General features: G+C 46.6%; 7 protein-coding genes across 7 annotated transcripts; 4 read left to right on the forward strand and 3 right to left on the reverse strand.

Annotated features, from left to right (window-relative positions):
• The first annotated feature begins 5,732 nt into the window (after positions 1-5,732).
• On the forward strand, positions 5,733-7,241 carry CCR75_005545 (uncharacterized protein). The gene is made up of 4 exons (XM_067963626.1): positions 5,733-6,474; positions 6,539-6,637; positions 6,712-6,933; positions 7,005-7,241. The coding sequence occupies exons 1-4, from the start codon at positions 6,130-6,132 to the stop codon at positions 7,200-7,202; spliced, it is 864 nt and encodes a 287-aa protein (XP_067820135.1). The 5' UTR covers positions 5,733-6,129; the 3' UTR covers positions 7,203-7,241.
• Positions 7,242-7,248: 7 nt separating this feature from the next.
• On the forward strand, positions 7,249-7,470 carry CCR75_005544 (uncharacterized protein; the record flags this gene model as incomplete). Its single annotated transcript, XM_067963625.1, has 1 exon — positions 7,249-7,470. The coding sequence occupies one exon, from the start codon at positions 7,249-7,251 to the stop codon at positions 7,468-7,470; it is 222 nt and encodes a 73-aa protein (XP_067820511.1).
• Positions 7,471-7,596: 126 nt separating this feature from the next.
• CCR75_005543 (uncharacterized protein) lies at positions 7,597-7,996 on the reverse strand (the record flags this gene model as incomplete). The annotated part of the gene is made up of 2 exons (XM_067963624.1): positions 7,597-7,799; positions 7,867-7,996. The coding sequence occupies 2 exons, from the start codon at positions 7,994-7,996 to the stop codon at positions 7,597-7,599; spliced, it is 333 nt and encodes a 110-aa protein (XP_067820510.1).
• A 44-nt stretch (positions 7,997-8,040) lies between these two features.
• Positions 8,041-9,015, reverse strand: CCR75_005542 (uncharacterized protein). Its single transcript, XM_067963623.1, has 3 exons — positions 8,500-9,015; positions 8,261-8,440; positions 8,041-8,201 (listed from the first exon to the last, which is right to left on the reverse strand). Exons 1-3 carry the CDS (start codon positions 9,001-9,003, stop codon positions 8,145-8,147), a joined length of 741 nt encoding a protein of 246 aa, XP_067820134.1. The 5' UTR covers positions 9,004-9,015; the 3' UTR covers positions 8,041-8,144.
• A 241-nt stretch (positions 9,016-9,256) lies between these two features.
• CCR75_005541 (uncharacterized protein) lies at positions 9,257-10,065 on the forward strand (the record flags this gene model as incomplete). The annotated part of the gene is made up of 2 exons (XM_067963622.1): positions 9,257-9,373; positions 9,533-10,065. The coding sequence occupies exons 1-2, from the start codon at positions 9,331-9,333 to the stop codon at positions 10,063-10,065; spliced, it is 576 nt and encodes a 191-aa protein (XP_067820507.1). The 5' UTR covers positions 9,257-9,330.
• A 300-nt stretch (positions 10,066-10,365) lies between these two features.
• CCR75_005540 (uncharacterized protein) lies at positions 10,366-11,706 on the forward strand (the record flags this gene model as incomplete). Its single annotated transcript, XM_067963621.1, has 1 exon — positions 10,366-11,706. One exon carries the CDS (start codon positions 10,366-10,368, stop codon positions 11,704-11,706), a length of 1,341 nt encoding a protein of 446 aa, XP_067820133.1.
• A 67-nt stretch (positions 11,707-11,773) lies between these two features.
• Positions 11,774-12,196, reverse strand: CCR75_005539 (uncharacterized protein; the record flags this gene model as incomplete). The annotated part of the gene is made up of 1 exon (XM_067963620.1): positions 11,774-12,196. One exon carries the CDS (start codon positions 12,194-12,196, stop codon positions 11,774-11,776), a length of 423 nt encoding a protein of 140 aa, XP_067820299.1.
• Between the last annotated feature and the right edge of the window lie 9,310 nt (positions 12,197-21,506).

Below are 21,506 nucleotides of genomic sequence, written 5' to 3' on the forward strand. Positions count from 1 at the left end.
TTTTTCGACACGGTATTCAAACGCCATGGGTTACCCCGTGAATTGGTCTCCGATAGAGATCCACGGTTGATGCCGGAGTTTTGGCAATCCTCCGATCTCTCGGAACACAGCCGAATATGTCAACTTCTGATTGTTTAGAAACATATGGTCAGACGGAACGCGTGAATCGGGTCCTCGAAGAGATACTTCGAAATTAAGTCCAAATATATCCGAATTGGAGCGAGTTTTTACCGATGGTCGAATTCGCCATCAATAATTCGGTGCGTGCGTCTACAACGCATACACCCTTCTTCGTGAATAGCTTGCGCCATCCTCGCATTCCCACCCAATTAGAGGGATCCTCTAGTTTAAGGGGGGGTGGACTCGCACGAGCAAATCATTTCTGGCTCATGCTCAGCATGTCGTGAAGTTACCAACGACGCGAGTGATGTCGATGTCGAAGATATCATTATCGAAGATGAGGAGGATCTCATGGCATGCGCACAAAGCGTACTGTAAAAGACAAAACAAATGAGTCAGCAGAGGAATTTATGCTGGCTTGAGAATCAGTTATCCCTTTCGTACAGGATTCCATTGCTAACGCAGCAGACCGTCAGAAACGGAATGCAGACAAACATGGAAGAGCAACTGTTCATTCATTTATAATTAATGATCTAGTGCTACTCTCTACGGTAAACCTACCTAAGCGTGTAATCACAAATGTGGGTAGCAGTAAACTACTACCCAATTTCATTGAGTCTTTCCGTGTACTGCATCGCAGAGGCATTGCGTACAAAATAGAATTGCCATGTAGGATGAGAACGCATCCTACGTTTTACGTTGGTCGGTCCGCCCGTACCATCAGTTCGCAGCTTCTTCCGAGGACGGATCTGACCACCATTTTCAAGAATTCCCAAACGATTCCAGTGATCGCGAACCAGATTAATATGTTGAACCTGGAGTTTCTCATGCCGGTTCCGGATATTCTCGAAACTGCGATGAGCTGACGAAAGCTCATCACGAACAGCTTGATATTTCCGTGCGTACTCCATGTTGGAGTACGAACCCTTCGAACGATCTTCCAACCGCTCGATATGGTGAGCCTGCACCGTCTGCTCTAACGAGCGACGCTTGCCGCAATCGTGGTCAAGTCCCTTCTCCAAATTATGGAGGAAGTGATTGATGTTGTCGATCTTCGAAATTAGATCCGCAACACGGTTCGGATCTAATTTCCCACATCCACCACAACCATTGGTAGATTCCAACGTCGGTCAACGTTTCCGTGTGGAACATATCACGACCCACCCTGATGTGAAGGGGCAGCGAACGCGCAATCTTGTTCTCTGGCGCGGTTATCCACCATCACACGACAGCTGGGAGCCTCGTTTCCAGCTGGTTGCTGACGTTGAGGGCATCGTCCATCAGTATGACAAGACCCATCTGATGGTCTAGAAGGTCTATCGGAAACACGCGCCCCTGGCACATGGAAATCGATTGCAAAACGTCAATCGCATCCCGCATCTCAATAGAGATGCGAGCCCTTCACCAGGGCGAAGAAATGGAATAGACATTCCCTTTTACTCTCATCGTGCTGTTAACACAACACGGACAGGGATCACCCAACATGAGGCATGGTAGCCAAGCTTCACGTAATAACCGATGCAATTTATACTTTGCACCGGTTGGAGTTCGTTTCTCAAACTTTACGCGATTCGCGTTAAGTTTTGAAGCCAGGCTTCGCGTCTAATGTCTTTGATATTGCGAATGAACGCGGTCCAGGCTTGCATAAGCGAGACTTTATCTCGCTTGTTTTCGCCACTAAATTATGGATGCTTAAGAAAAGCATCGAAATAAAAATCTTCCTCAGCGCAAAAGTACTTCGCGCTGGGATTAAGGCCATGTAGCTTTGTCGCAATAAATAAGGGAGATTTATTGTGAGGAGTAGTCTCTCCAGACAAGCTATTAATTAGCCGTTCTGGCAAAAGCCACGGCTTCTGCTCAGGGCCGAGATGGGACATTTTATTGTCTTCACTCCCCTGAGTGGTACCACTGAAGCAGGGGTACCACAAGAACTTTTATTATTATGGCTTACGCCATCGTCATCACCTTGCACAGAAACAGGTGCAGGTGACCGTACGGGAGACGGAACGGCGATGAGGGATCATCCTCGTCGGAATAAAATAGACTATTAACTCTTCTATCAGAATGAGCCCTCTCATTTGAAGGCTCATAGTTAGCCGCCTGACGTCTATCAGGCTACTGTCCTATTCTCCCCGAGTCGGCCATTTCGTCCGACTCGCATTCGTAGTCAACCTCCAAAGAGTGGTCGTATTCACGTGGTGAATCAACAAGTGCACCCACAACATCTAGTGTTGCGCGAGTAGAAGATACTACGGCAGACCTTCCGTCAGCCGCAAGAGATAACAGTGCGTCAGCCGCGGCTGCACGAGCCGCAGCCGAAGGCGCAGCACTATCAACACCCCGCATGAATTTGTTCTTCATGCGATGGAATTTAAAATGATGGTTCTAACCAATCATCATCATTTTTCAAATTATGTGGTCACATGGCCACTCCATCCAATGACAGTCAAAAAGATTGTCGTTTAAGGGAGGGGTGATGTAACGGTACATGAAATTAACACTTAAAGGTTGTTAATTAATAGTTTATCTAAAAGGTAATATTTGGAGGACATTATTTGCAATAGTAATGTTCAGAAATCTTATCCATAAATAGGTATAGGCCATTACAGTAGAACCCCTCTAAAGTAATACGCTCTAAAGTAATAATACGTCCTAAGTAATAAAATTTCGTGGTCCCGAGTTGGGACTTAAGGTTAAAGTAATATTTTGCCAAAGTAATAAAGTTATATTTTTTAAAGTCCCACTTTTAGTAGACACATACCCCAAAAGTAATATTTTAAGTTGTATCTAAAAAAAATTTTTTTTCAAATAACGATACTTCTTTTGCCGCTTTTGAGAGAAATCGATGGAGAGTGACTTGCTTCTTTCCAGTAATCTGTATCCTTTCAAAATCGTCCAAAACTTCATTCAGTTTCCTGTGAGTCGTGGAAGTATCACATTCCCTCTGCATGAAGTACAGTTTACACAACCTTATTGCATCAAGGACGTCCTTGGCTTTCACGGGAGCTGGCACTTCGCTATCATCCGCATCGGGAATCCCTCCTTCCACTTCTACAGGCAAAGACAATCCATGTTCTTCCATTGTTACTGCCACAATGTCTTCTACGTCAGGACTATAGGCGACCTCTCTCTCCAAGGGGTTGTTGAGGATGGCGTTGATGTCCATTGGATTGCGGTACAGTTGATCATTCTGTAACATCAGGTCATCTGCAACATTTGCGGGGGGTTCGGTCGCCCTAGCAGGAACTTGGATGTTCAAGCTTGATGTCCGAATTTTGCAGTGATTAAAACAATTACGAATAGTTTCCTTGGTCACCATATTCCAGGCCTCCACAGCCCACACTATCGCCTTCAAAACATCCACTTTTTTATGCGCTTCCACATTGTCAAGTGTTTCATCCAGCTCCAATGCTCTTAGCAAGTTGCGATTGAAAATTTTCCTGTAAAAGGCCTTCAAAATTCGAATAATGCCTGCATCACAAGGCTGAATTCGGGAAGTTGTGTTGGGCGGCAGGTAAAGGATTTTAACATTGGCCAGCTCCGGCAAGCTGTCAATTGGAACATGAGCAGGACAATTGTCCATAATCAGCAGCACCTGTCTTCTCCCCATCCTCCGATTAAACCATTGTAGCCATTCCAAAAACAATACACTGTTCATCCAAGCCTTCGTGTTTGCCCTGTAGTGGCAGCCAAGGTTCTGACGATTGATATTTTTGAGACAACGGGGATTCAAGTATTTCCCAATCACCCAAAGTGGGACACGATCTGAGCCATCTCCGTTGGCACAAACAACAAAAGTTAGCCGTTCCTTGTGCTGCTTGCGGCTTCGTTGCAAGTGAACGATCAGCCTAAAGTGAGGAGGCAATAAATTTTAGTATTTGAAGTTGCTTCCAAAGTGATTTCAACTGGCCCCGACATACTTGAAGTCGGTAAAACAAACCCGTTTCATCCATATTGTAGATATCCTTCCATTCATACTGATCCAAAACTTCTCGAATTGCGGGTAAGGATTGCTCGAGTATCTTCATGTTAACCGAACCGCTCTCTCCATGTCTCACTCGCTCTTTGATTCCATATCGAGCTTTGAACCTGTTCAACCAGCCATTGGAGAATTGAAACGTATTTGTGTCTTGATCGGGGTACAGTCTCTCCAAAAAAATCCTCCCCTTTTCTTTATAAAGTTCACCCGAGAGATCCATGACATCTTCGTAAGTTCGCACAAATTTGAAAAGTGCCTCTTCCATGAGAGGGTATTCTACAGTCTTCTGACGCTTCGCATCCATACTAATTTTTGCTCCGTCTCCTGCACCAGCTTTTTCACCTTGGGAGATCCAGTGCTCCTGCTGCTTGAGAATCTTGGAAATCGCAGCTTGACTGACAGTCATGCCAAATTTCTCTACCACCCATTGTGCAATATCCTTCTGTGTTCCACTGGTATCACGCTTCCTTTTACTGATAGCTATGCGGATTTCATTTGTGATAGGAGCATGAGCAACCTTCAGGTGTGCTTTCGCCATTTTTTGTGTCAAGTTTGCAGTTCTTGCTTAGACGTTTAGATTTGCCGTTCCCGTTCTGTACTTCTTATAAATATTTTAGTTTAGTTAAAGTGTCAAAGTTGAAGCTTCACTTCGAGGGTTAGGGTTAGGTAATGCGTCAGCTGCACATTGAGCTTCCTAAACGAAAATTTTCTGGAGAGAAGAGGTTGGCATCTAAAGTAATAAAACGCATAAAGTAATATTACTTTTCGGTCCTAAGAGTATTACTTTAGAGGGGTTCTACTGTATATCTATTTATCCCGCAGACTAATCGCTGTAAACGTAAACAAAGAGAGAGACAGATAAGATTTGAATTGGATGCTCAGCATTAGTTTATAAGTAAGTAAGCATTAACAGATAAAAAGAAGAGATACTTAATTATAACTAAGCAGTTTTCATTTAACCCTCTTTAAGTTAGTTGTCTTAAAGAGAAGTCTTCCTCTGCACGTACTAGTGTACGTGAAGGAACGTAAGGCACCACTCGCAACTGATGCAGTGTTAAGTGGACTTGTACTGAAGCAGTACAAGTCGTAGTGCCCCGTTACACCTCGTTATAACCGTGGTCATCCTCTTCAAACATGCGTCGGCCAGCATCGAATAGCATGTACAACACCTCTATAAATGCTGCTAAAAGTTGTATGAGAATGCCGCAATCATAGTCGAATCAATCTAAAAGCATGGGAATCGAATCTTCACATCTCGGGAATCGTAGATGACTAATCAGATTGATTCCAATCGAAGATCTCCATAATCAATAAATTTATTACAATGAGGTCTTTGCTAGGAGTTAAGAATCAAGGATTCTTACAAATAATAAATAGGATCACTAGCTAGTCCTATGAGTAAATAAGAAGGAACGCTTCATATCCAAAATCGCTTTAAGCCAGAAGCTCAAGCAGCTAACGATGCGCTCAAAAATTTGCCTTTTACCTCTTTCACGACGACCAAAAGCGGTCTCCCCTCAAAATTCGAACACTCGTTTTTCGAACCGGTCAATTTCTAACGCTATTTCTAAACCAGCCCCGGAATACGAACGTGACTGATTGCCGATCGTTCTGTCGACTGTCATTCGATCACTTGGTGTGTACCCCCCGTGACTCTTGCCCTCCAGGTACCTTTTACGGCCCAGACGCGTATTCGTACCCCCTCAATCGCGTCTTGTTAGACTCCTGTCGGCACGCACAGCGATTAAGGCAACACGAGAGTGCGCAAGTCAACCAGCCAGCGTCCTCCCCGCACACGCAAATTCGACCGCTTCCGATCGTGGGCGGGTGGACTCCTCGGCAAGACCTCATTTCGAGACCGAGCGGCCACCGATCCCGTACGAGCGCCGCCTAGGGAGCCCGACAGTGACGTGGTATCGTTCACGGGCCGTAGAGATCGCTCCAATAGCGTACAGTCGGTTGTCAAGCAGTCCAGTGCCACGGAAGAAAACAGTTGGGAAGTAGTGACTACTAGATTGACGGCAGAAACGATGCAGGAAGTCTCGGCAGAGTTACACCAGCAGCTCCAGGCACTTGGGATAAATCCGTCGGACGACGTGTTCCGGACAGGCTCGGAACAGTATGACCAAAATGGGCTGTGCTCGCCCATTCCACAAGAAGTGCGTTTTTTGAATGGAGAATTACAACGGTGTCCGGTCGAAGGAGTCGGTCTGGTTTTGGCCATTTTTTCTGGATCCGGAGCTGTGTACGAATTTGTCCGGACACTGCGGAAGTGCATCTATGGGAAAGTGAAGCATGCGGTACGGTTGCAAATGCTTCCGAATGGCACTTTTGTCCGCACGCAGTTTGAAGTGGCCATTAAAGTAATGAGCAAGGTTGGCTGAATAGTATTTCTTTTTGTTATTAAAATACGAGTTAATATTTGTGTACGTGTGCTAGAGTATTATTGAAGAAGGGCACCTGCAAGAAAATCCGCTGGTTGAATTGGCAGCCCAGCAGTACCTTTCAATCCCTGGCCATGAAAACGTGCTCACGTTGGTAAGAACAGTGACTGCAAAGGAGCTTGTTATAGTGTGTTGATGTTTCCACTGTCTTGTGCTTTGTCTATGCAGCTCGAGTGCTTACATGATGCTGATTTCATCTATGCTGTCCTTCCGTATTGTAACGGGGGCGAATTGTTTTCAGTGGTCGAAAGTGGAGGGGCTATGGAAGAGGCCGAGTGCCGCCATTGGTTTAGCCAAGTGCTTGCCGGTCTGTCGTACTTGCAGAGTCGCTACATTTGCCATCGTGATATGTCTCTGGAAAATGTGCTGCTAGATGGTGATACATCAAAAGTAAGACACAATTCATCAGGTCGCAGGATCTTGATGTCACTCATGCGTTGTTTGCTATTGATGTGCACTAGATCATTGACTTCGGCCTCTCCATTGGAATTCCTGTTGATGCGCATGGTATGACGTATTCATTGCCCCCCGCTGGAGCTGTTGGAAAAATCTTTTACATGCCGCCAGAGGTTCGCTTTCTGGACTATTTTGATGCAAATAAGTCGAACGCTCACGATTCGTTGAATGGATTAGATTTACCGCAATCAAGTCCCGTTTAATGGCTTCTCTGCAGATATATGGTCGACAGGTGTCATGCTGTTCATCATGGTGACAGGGGCCCCGCCCTTTGAGCGTCCGGATGATGCGGATCCGCGATTTCAGATGATTGCAAAGGGCCTTATGAGTGACATGTTAGACTCGTGGGGCATGGACCACGTGTCCGCAAGTGTGCGTGACTTGATGTCGAAAATGCTGATTGTGGACGACCCGTCACGGCGTTTGACAGTAGAGCAAATTGCGATGCATCCTTGGATCCAGGGTGGATAGGACGGCAATTCAAGCATGAAAATGGTTGTCTTGTTCCTGATCTCCAGTGCCATAACGTGTAAACTTTGTCAATAGTTTAGGAACTGCTTGCCTTCATAATATTTTTTTTCTTGCAACTATTTTACATTAGCCCCAAGTGGATCGACAGTTGGCATATGCTCCGGGTGGAGGTGGATGCATAGAAGGTGGTAGATCTCTTATGGCGCACATTTGTTCCTGGACCGATGCTATTGTAGAATAAATTGGTGTCCATGGCACAAATGGGCGCTGGTTTATCATCCTATCAGAATTAGCTGACTGTGTTGCAGCCGTCGCTCGTCGCTCTTGATCTAATTGACAGGAATTGATTTATGTGAACGTTGCGAGGATGTAGTATTTGAAACATTAATAACGTACCTTCAACGCTTACGTACCAGAGCTTGACATTGGCTTTATGGCTACGTCCGCGATTGTGCCGTTGGCGTGCTTCGGGCGAGTTCTCGAACGCCTTGTTGCAATATTCGCACACAATGCGCGGTTTCCCCATGACCGCAATCTTTGAACGACAAGACTGTTAAAGACTGCAAAAAATTCAAAGTACGAACGAGGATACATTGAATAAGGGTTACATTTATCCTTGGTTCGTAAATGTTTTATATCCGACTATATATATATCCGACGACGATGTTTTAAAATTACGTATAAGTACCCGACAGCGTGATACTAGGGAAGAAATACGAAGGCTCACTCGTCTGTGCAGCAATGGTCAGTTTACGAAATCCAAGAGCAAACATTCTAATCAACATTCTACCTGCTCGTCTAGCCATGTCATGCCCTCTCGAAGCAGCACATTTAATGCAAGCATACTGCGCTTCTTGTCCCACTGCAACTCGCGCGCTAAAATGCTAATATTCACCATTCCGCCTGTCGTCTGGGCCAGAGCCAGAATCGTTGAGTGGTCTTGACTCAATACCATCGGCACTGTCACAACCTGCAAATATAAAATGGTAAGTCCTCCAATTGCAGTACGCAGCTCCTTGCAATGCTTACCATTGTTCTCTCTTCCATATCAATGAGCTGAAACCCCTCTCCAAGCACACTGAGCTTCTTGACTGCTCGCTTTACGTCATCATCGGTCACCATTTGCATTCCTGCACCCCTTTTCTTTTCCAGCAGACGCAGTAGGTCATTCATGCCGATAAGACCGCCATTCTTGGGACGCGTGATGATGCATACCTCGATAATCTGCACGGCCAATTCGTAGTAGAAATCACCCACGTCCAGTAACTCCAACCAAAACCCTTTCTTCGAGGCAAGTGGGTCGACACCAATCTTGGCACACATAACCTGAAACTTGCGACGAAAGTCTGGGTCTTTTTTTATATTGTTCTTGTACTTGCCTGCGAACGCCTGCAGATTTGTGCGAAAGAGCTCGAGCTGTGACGCCACGTGCGATAAATTTGCCTCGACCATCTGATCGCCTATTTCCGAGAATTGTTTGTTTTGCTCCTGCTTCTTGCGCACCGCGCCAATGCCAACGCCCCGCCGCCGCATCGTGCTAATTAAATACGACTGATACGTTTAATTGTGACACTTGTTTGTCAAATTCAAATATTCCGACGTCCGTGTTTTAAGCGAATGGTGGCCTGTTTCGTGGCCAAATATGACTACAAAACAGGTCAAAATTCAATTTATAAATTCGGTGGCGGTAGCAAAGTCTTGAAAGAAAAGTCAAACTTTTGCCACTAAAAGTACTCATTAAGCCCGATTCAGCCACTTTTTCTTTCGAGTACATCATTTCGCGGTTTGCGGTCATCGCCCTCGAGTACTTAGCCTTGTATATCTGAATATATCTGGCCTTCGTCGACACGCCCCGCTACAATGTTTGTTTTTGACTGGTTCTACGACGTGCTTGGCTACCTGGGTACGTGTTGATTCCGTCCTTACAACTCTGCAGACACTTGGGATGAGTCTTGGCGATCTCGATCCTTCTGTACCGCCTCGATACAAATCTCACATAATTATGCTTGATGGGTGCGACCCGAAAAACAACAATTAATTTATATATTGTTATGTGATCCAGGCCTGTACCACAAGAATGCCAAAATCCTGTTCTTAGGCTTGGACAATGCTGGTAAGACGACCCTATTGCACATGCTCAAAGATGACCGCGTTGCCGTGCATGAGCCCACGCTGCACCCGAACTCAGAGGAGCTGATTATCGGCAAGCTCCGTCTACGTACTTTTGATCTTGGTGGTCACGAGACGGCGCGCCGACTGTGGCGAGATTACTTTGCCACGGTTGATGGTGTCGTCTTTGTCGTAGACGCGCTGGACCGTGAGCGCTTCCCCGAGTCCAAGCGCGAGCTTGACACATTGCTGGGCTATGACGAGCTGGCTAATGTGCCATTCCTCGTGCTTGGAAACAAGATTGATGTGGCGCGCGCGGCTTCTGAGGACGAACTGCGTAGCTCTCTGGGACTTTATGAGACGTACGGCAAGGAAGCACGTAGCGACAAGGACTCTAGCATTCGCCCCATCGAGTTGTATATGTGCTCAGTGGTGCGTCGGATGGGATACGCCGACGGCTTCCGCTGGATGGCACAGTTTTTGTAGATCATTGACCGAGCAGAGGAGGATGCAGCGAACTATTCGCAGAGGAGCACAGCGAGGTAAAGGGAAGGAATAAATGCCACACACTGATGCCTTTGTCCTGCTTTGCTCTATTGAGACGTGCACTCACTGCAGCAATGTCGAAAATCTTTAAATACATTCATTCCAAGTTTACTGTGTTTTCATTAGCTATGTATCCGAAAGCTACGCACAGAAGAGGCAAAATGTCACTTTAGATCGCAAATGTCAAAAAATCTTATGAAAATCTTATTTCGACCGTTTAAAATTTGTTTTCAAACCAAAATGAGCAATTTAGACGAGATGCCGCGCCAGGTCACTGCGGCGGGAACACTAGGAGATGTGGGGGCGGCCTACGCCGTATACGAGAAAAATTGGATATGCTCCGACTGTAGCCACGATAATTACGCGCGACGCAAGCGCTGCTTTCGGTGCCGTGCGCCCAAGGTAGAGCGGTTCGATGCCTTGGTGGTCGACAGCCAGGCCGACGCGCATACTTGGCGGGAGGCGCTCGATCCAATGTCCAACAAAATCTACTACTACAACACGCAAACCAACGCAACGCAATGGGAGCGACCGGCTGAAATGGGTGCGGCTCCGCACGGCACGGGCTGGTTCGGACGCGGCAAGGCCGGTGCATCAGAGGGCGACCGCTACGAACAACTTAATGCAAAATTTATGTCGCGACCAGCTCGCAAGCAATTGGATGCACTGCCAACCGCGAATTCGCAGCTCGAAGGAGCATATGAGTACAATATTTGGTATGATAAGTACATTGGTGACCACTGGGATGACGCACGCGGCAAGGAGCCGGCGACCACACGCTGCGATCTGGAACGGGATGCCGGAAAGACAAAAGCGGATGTGGTGAGTAAAGCCAATCGGTATTTCTGCGTCCACTTTGCACGTGGCATGTGCGCACGAGGCGCCGAGTGCAGCTATTACCATCGTTTGCCATCCGCGGCGGACGAGATGCGGATTGGCATGATGCACGACTGTTTTGGACGCGAACGCCACGCAACGGATCGAGACGATATGGCTGGTGTCGGTAATTTCACGAGGAATTCCAGGACGTTGTATGTTGGAGGGATTAAAAGTTGTAGTGGACATGAAGCCATGGAGCTCCAAAAAGACGCCCTGTGGACCCAATTTGGCGAATGGGGTGAAGTGGAAAATATCAATGTGATTCAGCGCAAATCCATTTGCTTTATACGGTACCGGCATCGCATTAGTGCCGAGTTTGCCAAAGAAGCCATGTCGAACCAGTCGCTTCAGTGTGACGAGGTGCTGAATGTGCGCTGGGCGTTTGACGATCCAAACCCTGTTGCCCAAGAGGCGGGTGATCGTTCGGATCGTGATGCAATTATTGCCATGATGCAGGCCAAGGGTGCAGTCACGACAGCAGATGCTGCTTTTGATTATCCAGAGCACTACCAGATGCCCATGACCAAGCGGCAACGAATCGAAGGCGATACGATGGCGTCTTATCCCGACACAAATTTGCAGTTTAGTGGCACTGAAGGATCTGCGGTCAAGACGGATACAGAGATCATGGCGCAATTAAGCTACGCCGATCCAAGTGGTGAGGTATTAGCACATAGCGACGCAAGTGAGGATAATCATTAATTTTGCAAGGTTGACATTACTTGTAACTAGATGGATATATTTACATGCAATAGATCATTTTGAGGGGTTACATATAAACCACTCCGTAATCAGTCGCCTCGCGGAGACGCCGGGTCGTGTCGGACGACCCCTGAAACAGGCTAAGCCACCATTGTTTGAAGCGCTGCCAGAGTCCGTTCTTGTGGTACTTGGTCACAGTCACGTCATCAGGTCCCGAGCCCCCAATTATTGGGTGGGTGTCAGTCGCAGCATGAGCATTTATTGAGCCTACAAAGCCCGTGGCAGTGCGTGATTCGTCCCTTGACAGATCAGGCACGCTGTTTGGAGGACTTGTGACCTTTTCCATGCTTGAGAAGTCAAAGCTTTGAGGGACATTAGCGGTCTTTGTCGAGTCGGTGACGGACGCTTGTGGTTCGCTGATAGTGAAAGTAGCGTCGCATGTTATTAACAGAGTCGCTAGAAACACACGCCGCACTGAGACTATGTGCATGTTTTTTTGGTTTGACGATGTTGGTTGAGTCAATTAAGAAATGATTTTAAAGGATACAGTCTTCACTTGTTTTGACAAGTACAGTAAGGAAAGTACCGAACAGCAATGACATAGCTGAGTCTCGAGTACAAGATTCGCTTCAGATTGACGATTCCCGTTTGACAAAGCGTATATAAATTGAATGTAGCAAGGATCGCTATGGTGGGAGCGCTGATATTGAGCCGTCGATTTCCTTGACATCTCAGCTTGTATCTAATTGCTGCTGGCCTGGGAAGTATTTAGAAACAGTCGGTATTACCAATTGGGTATCCAGAGTCTACTACCTGAAAATATATCACTTTATCGGGCCGCTTAAAGTAGCAGCTTAGAAAGATGCGACGATGGGAATAGATGAAGGGTTTACAATGATGCGCCCCTCAGTTTTGTACTTTACGTATGACATGGCTATTGCTCTCACACCTCAGTTTTGTGCTTTACGTATGACATGACTATTGCTCTCACACCAACTATTTCCTTAAGTTACGAAAAAGATTTCGTGTCCCTATCGCAGACAATAAAGTTGCTTCATTAAGCACGTTTTGTCACGTCTTAAATGTGTTTTTTTAATGTTAAAGCTGGGAGGAGCATGGCTCGAAGACGAAGACGATTTTTTGTAATATGATTACCATCGTAGCTTAGCAGCCATTCAAAATACGCTTTCATGCGAAAAATTAAAGACTGGTGCTCCCTCTATATTCTAATTAAGTATTGGCATGCTATTGCCGCATGATACCTAGCCTTTCTATATGTTATATACTCTTGGGTACTACGGGCTACATGGTTTTACGAACCCCTTGAACTAGGATTCATTAAGCTTTAATAACTTGTACGACTCCCTGAGTTGTTAACTCATTAGTTTTATAGAACTACGAGACTCTATGTCTAAAGTCTTCCTCTGACTTTAAAAGTGAGGTAACTCCGCTACAAACTTATTGTATTAATACAGTCTTACTTTTTCTCTATTCTAAAGCCTTACCTTTTACTTTAGGAGTGAGGTAGCTCCGCTACAAACTTATTGTATTAATACAGTCTTACTTATTCTCTATTATAAAGCCTTACCTTTTACTTTAGGAGTGAGGTAGCTCCGCTACAAACTTATTGTATAAATACAGTCTTACTGTTTCTCTAATTTTAAGCCTTACCTTTTAGTAGCTAAGACTTCTTAGCTACCTTCCTCTGCACGTTGCGCACACGAAGCAGTCGAGACACCCTACCTTTACTGTAATCAGTGTAAGCTGACTAGTACTGTTATCAGTAATAGCAAATATTGCCCCGTTACATCTGGTAGCACTTCGTAATCCGTTCAACGGCCTACTCACGTTCCATCCAAGATGGACATGTTGGATTCAGTAGGAGGGAGCTTCAAGCTCTTCAAGAAGGCTATCACGCAACGCGTAAAAGGTTCACTCATTTGAGTGACCTTGAATGGAGTGCGATCGAACGCTCGTAGGCGGGCCAGCCGTTGGCGCCATGCTGTTCTCGCTGAATACAGATGAACAACATGCGGCCATAGCCGTGTTCATACAATATGAACTCAACAAGGCCCAAGGAGAAGTAGCCTTGCTTCACCAGCAAGGTTTTTAACATGCGGGGGGGGGGGCTGTTGAGAGAATAGGGTGCTTAATAGTTGGAACTGTTGAGACAGCAGTATTTACATGCTGCAACCGGGTCGACGCTTCCGCGTTGATTCGAAAGCTTAAAGATATGAATATCTTTCTGTAAGGCAGTCGAAGCGAGTCCCGTTTAAAATGGTTCGTCGAATGAGACGACGCCATTGAAGCTCGCCGCATCAATGACGATGCGACGAAAGTGAAATTTGGCATGTCCAACTTAGCCGGAAGTGCCAAATCTTGGGCTAAGGGCTAAAGTTTCACACCATTGTTTTTTGGGTCGTATGAGGTCTTTAAAATCCAACTCAGGCAAACATTCGAAACGCCACGTGCCGAATTCAGGGCTCGAGCCGAGCTCTTATATTTGACGCAGGGCAAGCGTCACCTTCACGCTTATGCCAAGGAAACACGATACCTGGTCAGTTGTATCGTGAGTCATCCAATTGATGAACAAACACAGGAAACTGTGTTTATTAGACTTACAGGCCGTCTGTTAAGTCTTGTAATGGGGCTAGAACGTCCCGTCAGCAGCTTACGTGAACGCTCGAAAGCTTTCAGCCGAAGTTGTATACATCAAATAAAATTGAAATTGCTTAATCTTCACGAGAAATATACCATACTAAGTACGACCGTGTTTCCCCTATTTCTAAGGTAATTTATATTGATCCACATTGGGTCTTTAGACCCCCAATTTCAAACCATTAAATAAATGCTACGGTGTGCCCAAATAGCGGGGCACAGCACCTGCCTAGAAATGTAGCTGTTTATTTTTGGTTTGTGTTAATCCAGTCATAGGGCTGCTACATCACCCCCTTTTCATAATAGTAGTCACTAACCGTGAGTGCTCAGTTGTCGAACGTATAACAGTCACGACTGAAGCCACGATGACGCAGCGCATGACCCACAACTCCACAGCATCCTCGAGAACCATCAGCAGGAGTGCGTTCAACGACGTGATAAACCAACAAATCATCCCTTGGGCGCTGTGCAACTTGTCCGGAGCTCACACTCCGGACTCGCTTGCAAGATACAGGACTGTTTTCGGCGTTTTAGCGGTTTACGCGGGAACAGTCTTGAGAACTTTGCGTATGACGCTATGCAAAGTTCCTGTCCGCATTTATCCGGCGTTGGAACCGGATGCTCGAGAATGGATGGAGTTTTCTACAATGGCTTGTCAATTGAGTGGACATTTGCGCCGATCACCTAATCGGCGCTTTACGCGAAAAAGTATGCGAGAACGCATGGAATGACGACCGAATCTGCTATGTTCACGTCAACGAGGGGTGTCACTCTTGCGGATCGGTCCGACGAGCGGCAAAGACATCTCGCTGAGTATCCACTCAACACACGCGAGCAAGCCTGGATTAGGAAGTATCAACGCAGTCTATGCGCACGGCGGACTTTAGTTATTCGTGGTGTGCCTCGCTCGCGTTCCCACTCTTGGCAGCGGAGTTACTCTCCGCTGGATGCCCAGCGCTGGGCGGCGACACATTCGTCTGCCGATCCGATGTCCCGTTCTCGTGCTCGTAGTGATTCACGTTCACCACGACGTTCTCGATCTCGCCATTGTTTGCATTCTCACCGCCAGAATCACGAAATAATTCCTGATCTCGATGGCTTGGGTCGCATTACCGGTCTCGCTTACCGTGAGAACATTCACGTCTGCGGTCGCATTGGGGTAGCCCGACTCCATGGACTTATATGCCCAAACCACGTCTGGAACATTACGAAGAAGCGAGGAACGCGACTCCGACGTATCCTGCTCTGGTGGAACCCAAACCAGCGTAAGCGATACTTGCGCGCGGTTGGAACCGTGCGCGTCTCGGAAGCCGACGGTGCTTCTTCGCGGAGATGATCCTCGTGACCCACAGTACGATCCATGATCCAGCAAACCTGATCTTTCGAATCCAAAAACGTTGGTGGGCCTTCGCGATAGCAACACTGGCGTCCTGGTTGTCCCGGGTGATCTAGATGTACCTGTGAACAAGGCTGCTTACGCTCAGCTGGAAATCTGAGAATGCTCGCGAGCGTGCTGCACAGGCGGAGATAACCGCGAGGGAGATCCGGCAGTCGAATCGCGAACTGCTCGAATGGATGAGGAACCTGAAGCGCCAGATTTTCGGTCATGTGTCGCATGTACCGGCACAGAGCGTAGAGCCTGGTGCGGTTGGCAGGGGTGCGTTAGCCGAGAGACCGACGGCACCCGCTTCCTAGTCAAATGTCGTAGTGACTTGAAAGAGGAATATCCGACAAATAAGGACGATCAAAGGCACGTCAAAGCGAGTGACATTTGAATCAGCTCCGGTCAAAGAGGACGAGCCTTCGAACGAGGTGTTCGAGGCCGTCGAAGAAAAATTGGGGGATGCATCCTCAGTCGAGGTGCTCCAGCCCGTCTTTAAAATATGCCGAGGAAAAAATAAATCTCCCGGAGATGCAGTGGGGTCTGTTCCTTGGCGAACTCAAGGAAAGAAGATCCATGGAGTAATCGCACCTATTCCAGAAGAGAACTTAATAGACTGTTGCTTTTCGTCCACAATGACAAGAATGTCTTGGAAATAGACAAATGAAACAATTCCCTGCTCAAAGCTGGGATGTCTTGGAAGACAGCCCGTTTTATAAAATTCTGGGAAAAGAGCGTGATGTGTTTCCAGAAGAAGTGCTGAGCCGCCTACCGGCCGATAAGGGCATCGGGCATAAAATTGGTTTGGAACCTGGCACCAAGTATCTTGCGACCAGGCAATGGAGTTCTTCGATAAGCGGGACATGTACGTGAGAGCAAGTCGTCTCACTACAGCCCGACCTTCTGTGCGCCGAAAGTCACAGTTGGATGCCGCGTGGTCATACTCACCATAAGCTGAACACGGCCATTATACCGGCGCAAACGCCAAATCTGCGAAAAGATGTCTTGTTGAACTCCATGAGAAAGTCAACTGTCTTTGCGCGTTGGATTTAAAAGATGACTACTATCAGGTACTCATGAGGGAGTTTAATGTAGTCAAAACAGCAGTAAGCACCCCAAGCGGAATGCCTCAAAAGTGGCTTATGATGCCCCAAGGTTTGAAAAACACACTGGCGACATCCCACCGAGTGGTCGCTCACGTGATGCGTTAGCACCGTGCCAACGGGCCCAATCCCTTTGATGATGTATTCGAGCATAGTTTGGCCGAGGATGGGCTAAGCGAAATAGAGTCGCACAATCGTCATTTGGACGCTGTGTTGCAAACTCTGGGCGACGTATAATTGTGCATCAACTTACATAAGTGCGTCATAGGGGTCCCTCAAGATACTTGTGCTGGGCTGCTTCGTAGGTACACATGGCGTACGGGCAGACCCAAAGTAAAAATCGGTAAAGGGATAGCCAATCCCACGACATGTGAATGGTTTACACCAATTCCTAGCGCTCGCTAATTTCTTGCATAAGTACAGCAAGAATTATGCAGAGCGGATAAATCCCGTGTCCGACCTCCTTAAAACAGACGTAGGATGGGTTTATCCCTAGGAATAAGTAGATGCGTTGGCATCAATGAAGCAATCTCTTGTATTGGCATCGGTTCTTGGTATTGCCAGACGCGGATAAGCCCTTTAGCGTCGTCAGCGATGCAAGCAGTTTTGCAATGGACAGCGTACTCATGCAGAATGATGACGACAGCATTGACCGTGTTATCTCTTATCATTCTCGGCTTTTAAAAGCCGCGGAACTGAATTACCCTGTGCATGACAAGAAGGTACACTCAATGGAGTATGATATTTTTATGTTTCGAGTGCACCTATTGAACACCGAACCATTTGTGGTTTATACGGATCACGCATCATTGCGGCCACAATACAATCACCGCACATCACGCCTAGAATGGCAAGAATGTTTATATTCTGTTCTTAATTTAATTTCAAAGTTGAATTGAAGCCGGGGGAGAGAATGTCTTGACTGACGCGTTATCGTGCAGACCATACTTCGAGGCAAGACACCAGCAAAGTGTGTCGAGTGCTAAGGCACAAGTTGAGTCGTCAACGTTGGCAGCCATGTAGGTCTACCACGTGACGAGCTCGTTGGTCTCTAAAAAAGAGAGAGGACATTGCGTTCAAGAGAAATGCGTAATAAAGGGCGAAAAACGTCGGGGCGCTACAGTCACGACGAACCTTATAGCCTGCCGTTGGATCACTTCGGTGGACAAAAGGTTTCCCTTCCGTCGCATGTGAAGGCTAAGCTAAGTCGGTATATCTACAGCGATGGCCGGTTATGGCATCAGCTGTCACTTTGTGACTCCTTAGGAATCGATGGTCAGATCTCGAGATGATGATACTTCACAAACTCCATGATGCGCCATCGAGAGGGCATCTGATAAGACATTCTTAGGAGTGTCAGAGAAATCTCGGTGGCCACATCGATATCTGTGGGCCTCCAACTGTATTCGCTTCTGCGAATAGTGTCAGCACATAAAGCCTGCACAGTCCAGCAATGTGCCGTTGAAGCCGCTGCCGATTCCAACGCTTTGTTGGAAGTCATTTAGACTGTACTTTATATTTGGCATGCTGTCTGACCACAAGGTTTGGACGGGGCTCGTCGTCCTTGAAGATAGACTGAGCAAATTGGTGCATTTAGTACCATGTAGCACCACGATCTCAGGCAAGGAAGCAGCTCTCTTGTTTCTGCATCATGCGTACCGACCACACAGGATGCCTTAACATATTGTATCGGATCGGGATCCACGTTTTATGTCGGGGTTTTGGCTGGCGTCATGTGTTTGGGCTGCTGGGTAGCAAGCTCCACATGTCTACTGCCGGTTATCCCAAGACGATGACCAAACAAAACGTATTAATCGGGTCGTGGCGGATGTATTGCGCACGACAGCGACTCCCAAGAACCGATCAAACATTTCCCCTTTGTGGATCTTGCTTTTAATAACAGTGTCCACGTCAGTACGGGTGAGACAACGTTTTATATGAACGAACTGTGCCATCGTCGGACGCCGGGCTCGTTTATGCGCAGCCCAAGTCTTAGTGGCTACGCTCGGTGCGAAAGAGGAACACAGTTTCGTTAACTTGATGATGATCCGTGAGGGTATCATGATAACGACGAAAACTTGCCCTAGTGACCCTGCCGGTTTAGCAGTGGTCAGTATGGAGTGACGGCAAGTAATGCATGTGCTCCTAACCAATGAACGATGTTTCGTTATTGACAACTACGCTCTATGACCGACCTCTCGGCGGTGTCATAGGCGAGTTTGATGCTGAAAGCGTGAGCGAGGCTCAATGCTTTGTGGAGAAGCGATTGGCCGTCACATGAAAAGTCCATGACGCGGTGGCAAGCGCATAGTACTAGCAGAAAGAATACGCTGACCAATATGATCGCAAAAACAGTAAACGCTTAAATATGAAGAGAAATTACTTTCAGTACTGCTATCCTACCTAAAATGCAGTTTATGTACTTCCTGGAGGTACTACGAAGTTATTGCCGCGTTTCATTTGGCATTTATGATGATGAAAGAGGTTTGATACCTGAATTATAGGCTCACCCTTCCCCCGTATATGAAGACGCACCCCGTATTTTACGTGGGTAGTCTGACACGGGATGTTGATCCATCACATAAATCCTATCCGTCTAATGAGACCGATGGTGACGCCGACTGGGAGTCGAGCGTTATTCATGAGAGAAAGAGAAAGACTTTCAGCAGAATGACTCCTCCACCGTGATATGGACTCGATGTGCAAGGAAGATCGCGCGCGTAACGCGGGTCTTTCAACATCAGCTTCTCCGGAAGGTCCAGCCTTTCGTAAGTCTGGCGATCCTCGAGCCAGCATCACAGAGATCCGAAGTCAGTCGCGAGACTTGACTTTAAAGATCCCCGATCCGTCGTTCAGCAGTGCTTAGCGCCTGCGACTGAACGGAAACGGGATAGACTGCCGCAAATAGGTGGGTGAAATCGCCGCTCCTACCGGGCGCCGCCTCATTACCCTTCCTCATTAGCTCGCTGAACCCATCACTACTAGGAGGTGATGGCAGCGGTGTTGACTCATTGGAGTCAACAATGAGCAACGGATCTACATCCTCACTGCGAAAGTGGGATGGATCATTAAGTCCAGTTACAGCGCGACAGCAGCTTCAGTAGCTGTCGGCGTTGTAACTTGGGCACTAGGCGACGCCGGCGTTTTATCGCTGCGCGTGCGCTTTGTGCGTGGTTGTGTGGGTGCTTTTAAAATACGACCCAAAAGCTTTGCCACTTTTCGGTGGCATGTCAGGCGCCGTTTGATGTCACACTAAACGTGCACACACTGGTCGCTGAGAGTGATTGAGAGGACTAAAAGCGGCACGTAAGCAGCTCTCTGTCCCTTGTTCCTCCCGTCGACGATTTTACAAAAGTAAAATTCGCTTTATAAAAGGGGGTGGTGTAACGGGCTAAAGTTGCCCTATGTTACACAAACCATCAAGTACACTTGGTGTACTTAACGGGATGGTCAATTTCTTCATGTGAAGTACTTAGACCTTGTACGTGAAGCCGGATTACCGCTTTCGTGACGACACTTGCCCTAAGTCACTTAATTCGTTAATACGAACTACCTCACTGCACGTGGGAGAAGACGGTCAAACCGGATGCTCACTTCGCTTGAAGGTGTGTGCTTAAGTAGAGCGTGGCTGCTATAGAAGCGCACGCCTACAGGAACTAAGTCAATTTAAAAAGATAATAATTTCGTACTTCCTTATTTATCTCCTCTCATATGATATAAATTAATTATTACTCGTTTAGGAAATAATATTTAGTAACGGCACACCCCGTCACACTTGTGCAAAATAGCAAGATTTCAAGACTCTAAAGCATACGACTTGTTGTCGTGCAATTACAAAGTTATTTTTTATATATTACGACCATGATAGCCGAGCACATCCGCATCTCCTTAACGGCGTGAAACTAAAAGTGGCGAATGGTTGTAATGCAAAACGACCTAGACATTTTAGATTGTCTCACGCTAGTTGTAATGGGGTGTAACGTTACATGAAATTAACACTTAACGTTGTTAATTAATATATTATATAAAAGGTAGATAATATTTGGAAAATATTACTTTATATAGTAATGCTCGAAAATCTTATCAATAAGTAGGTAAAAGCCGTTATATCTATTTATCCCGCAGACTAATCAGCTGTAAACGTATACAAAGAGAGAGAGGCAGAAAGGATTTCAATTGCATGTTAAGTAAAAGTTTGTAATCAAGTTAGCATTAACAGATAGAAAGAAGAGAAACTCAATAATATTAATACAGTTTTCATTTAACCCTCTTTAAGGTAGTTGTCTTAAAGAAAAGTCTTCCTCTGCACGTACTAGGGTACGTTAAGTGACGTGACGTAAGGCTCCACTTGCAACTAAAGCAGTGCGAAGTGGACTTGTACTGAAGCAGTACAAGTCGTAGTGCCCCGTTTCATTTGTTCTGTCATCACATCAAAGCAGAAAGCTGCAGTGGAAGCTTAGTTGTAACGGGCTAAAGTTGCCCTAGTGTTACACAGTCCCCGTTAAGTACACTTGGTGTACTTAAGGGGATGGTCAATTACTAAATAATAGTAATTAGACCCAGCACTCGGGTGTGGTTCACATTTGTGACCAACCCTTGTGTATGTGATGCACATGGGTGCATTCACATTAGGAGGGATGACGCCCAGCGTCATCCGT

This window comes from Bremia lactucae, linkage group LG1, assembly GCF_004359215.1.
Source record: "Bremia lactucae strain SF5 linkage group LG1, whole genome shotgun sequence".
Lineage (NCBI taxonomy): Eukaryota > Oomycota > Peronosporomycetes > Peronosporales > Peronosporaceae > Bremia > Bremia lactucae.

Bases quoted from the DNA above. Each gene is read 5' to 3' on its own strand.
- CCR75_005542 (XM_067963623.1), bottom strand. From the start codon at position 9,003: ATGCGGCGGCGGGGCGTTGGCATTGGCGCGGTGCGCAAGAAGCAGGAG. The intron at 8,441-8,499 runs GTAAGCATTGCA...TTATATTTGCAG, and splicing joins ATATGGAAGAGAGAACAATG to GTTGTGACAGTGCCGATGGT. The intron at 8,202-8,260 runs GTAGAATGTTGA...ATTGCTGCACAG, and splicing joins TGACATGGCTAGACGAGCAG to ACGAGTGAGCCTTCGTATTT.
- CCR75_005545 (XM_067963626.1), top strand. From the start codon at position 6,130: ATGCAGGAAGTCTCGGCAGAGTTACACCAGCAGCTCCAGGCACTTGGG. The intron at 6,475-6,538 runs GTTGGCTGAATA...TACGTGTGCTAG, and splicing joins CCATTAAAGTAATGAGCAAG to AGTATTATTGAAGAAGGGCA. The intron at 6,934-7,004 runs GTAAGACACAAT...GATGTGCACTAG, and splicing joins TAGATGGTGATACATCAAAA to ATCATTGACTTCGGCCTCTC.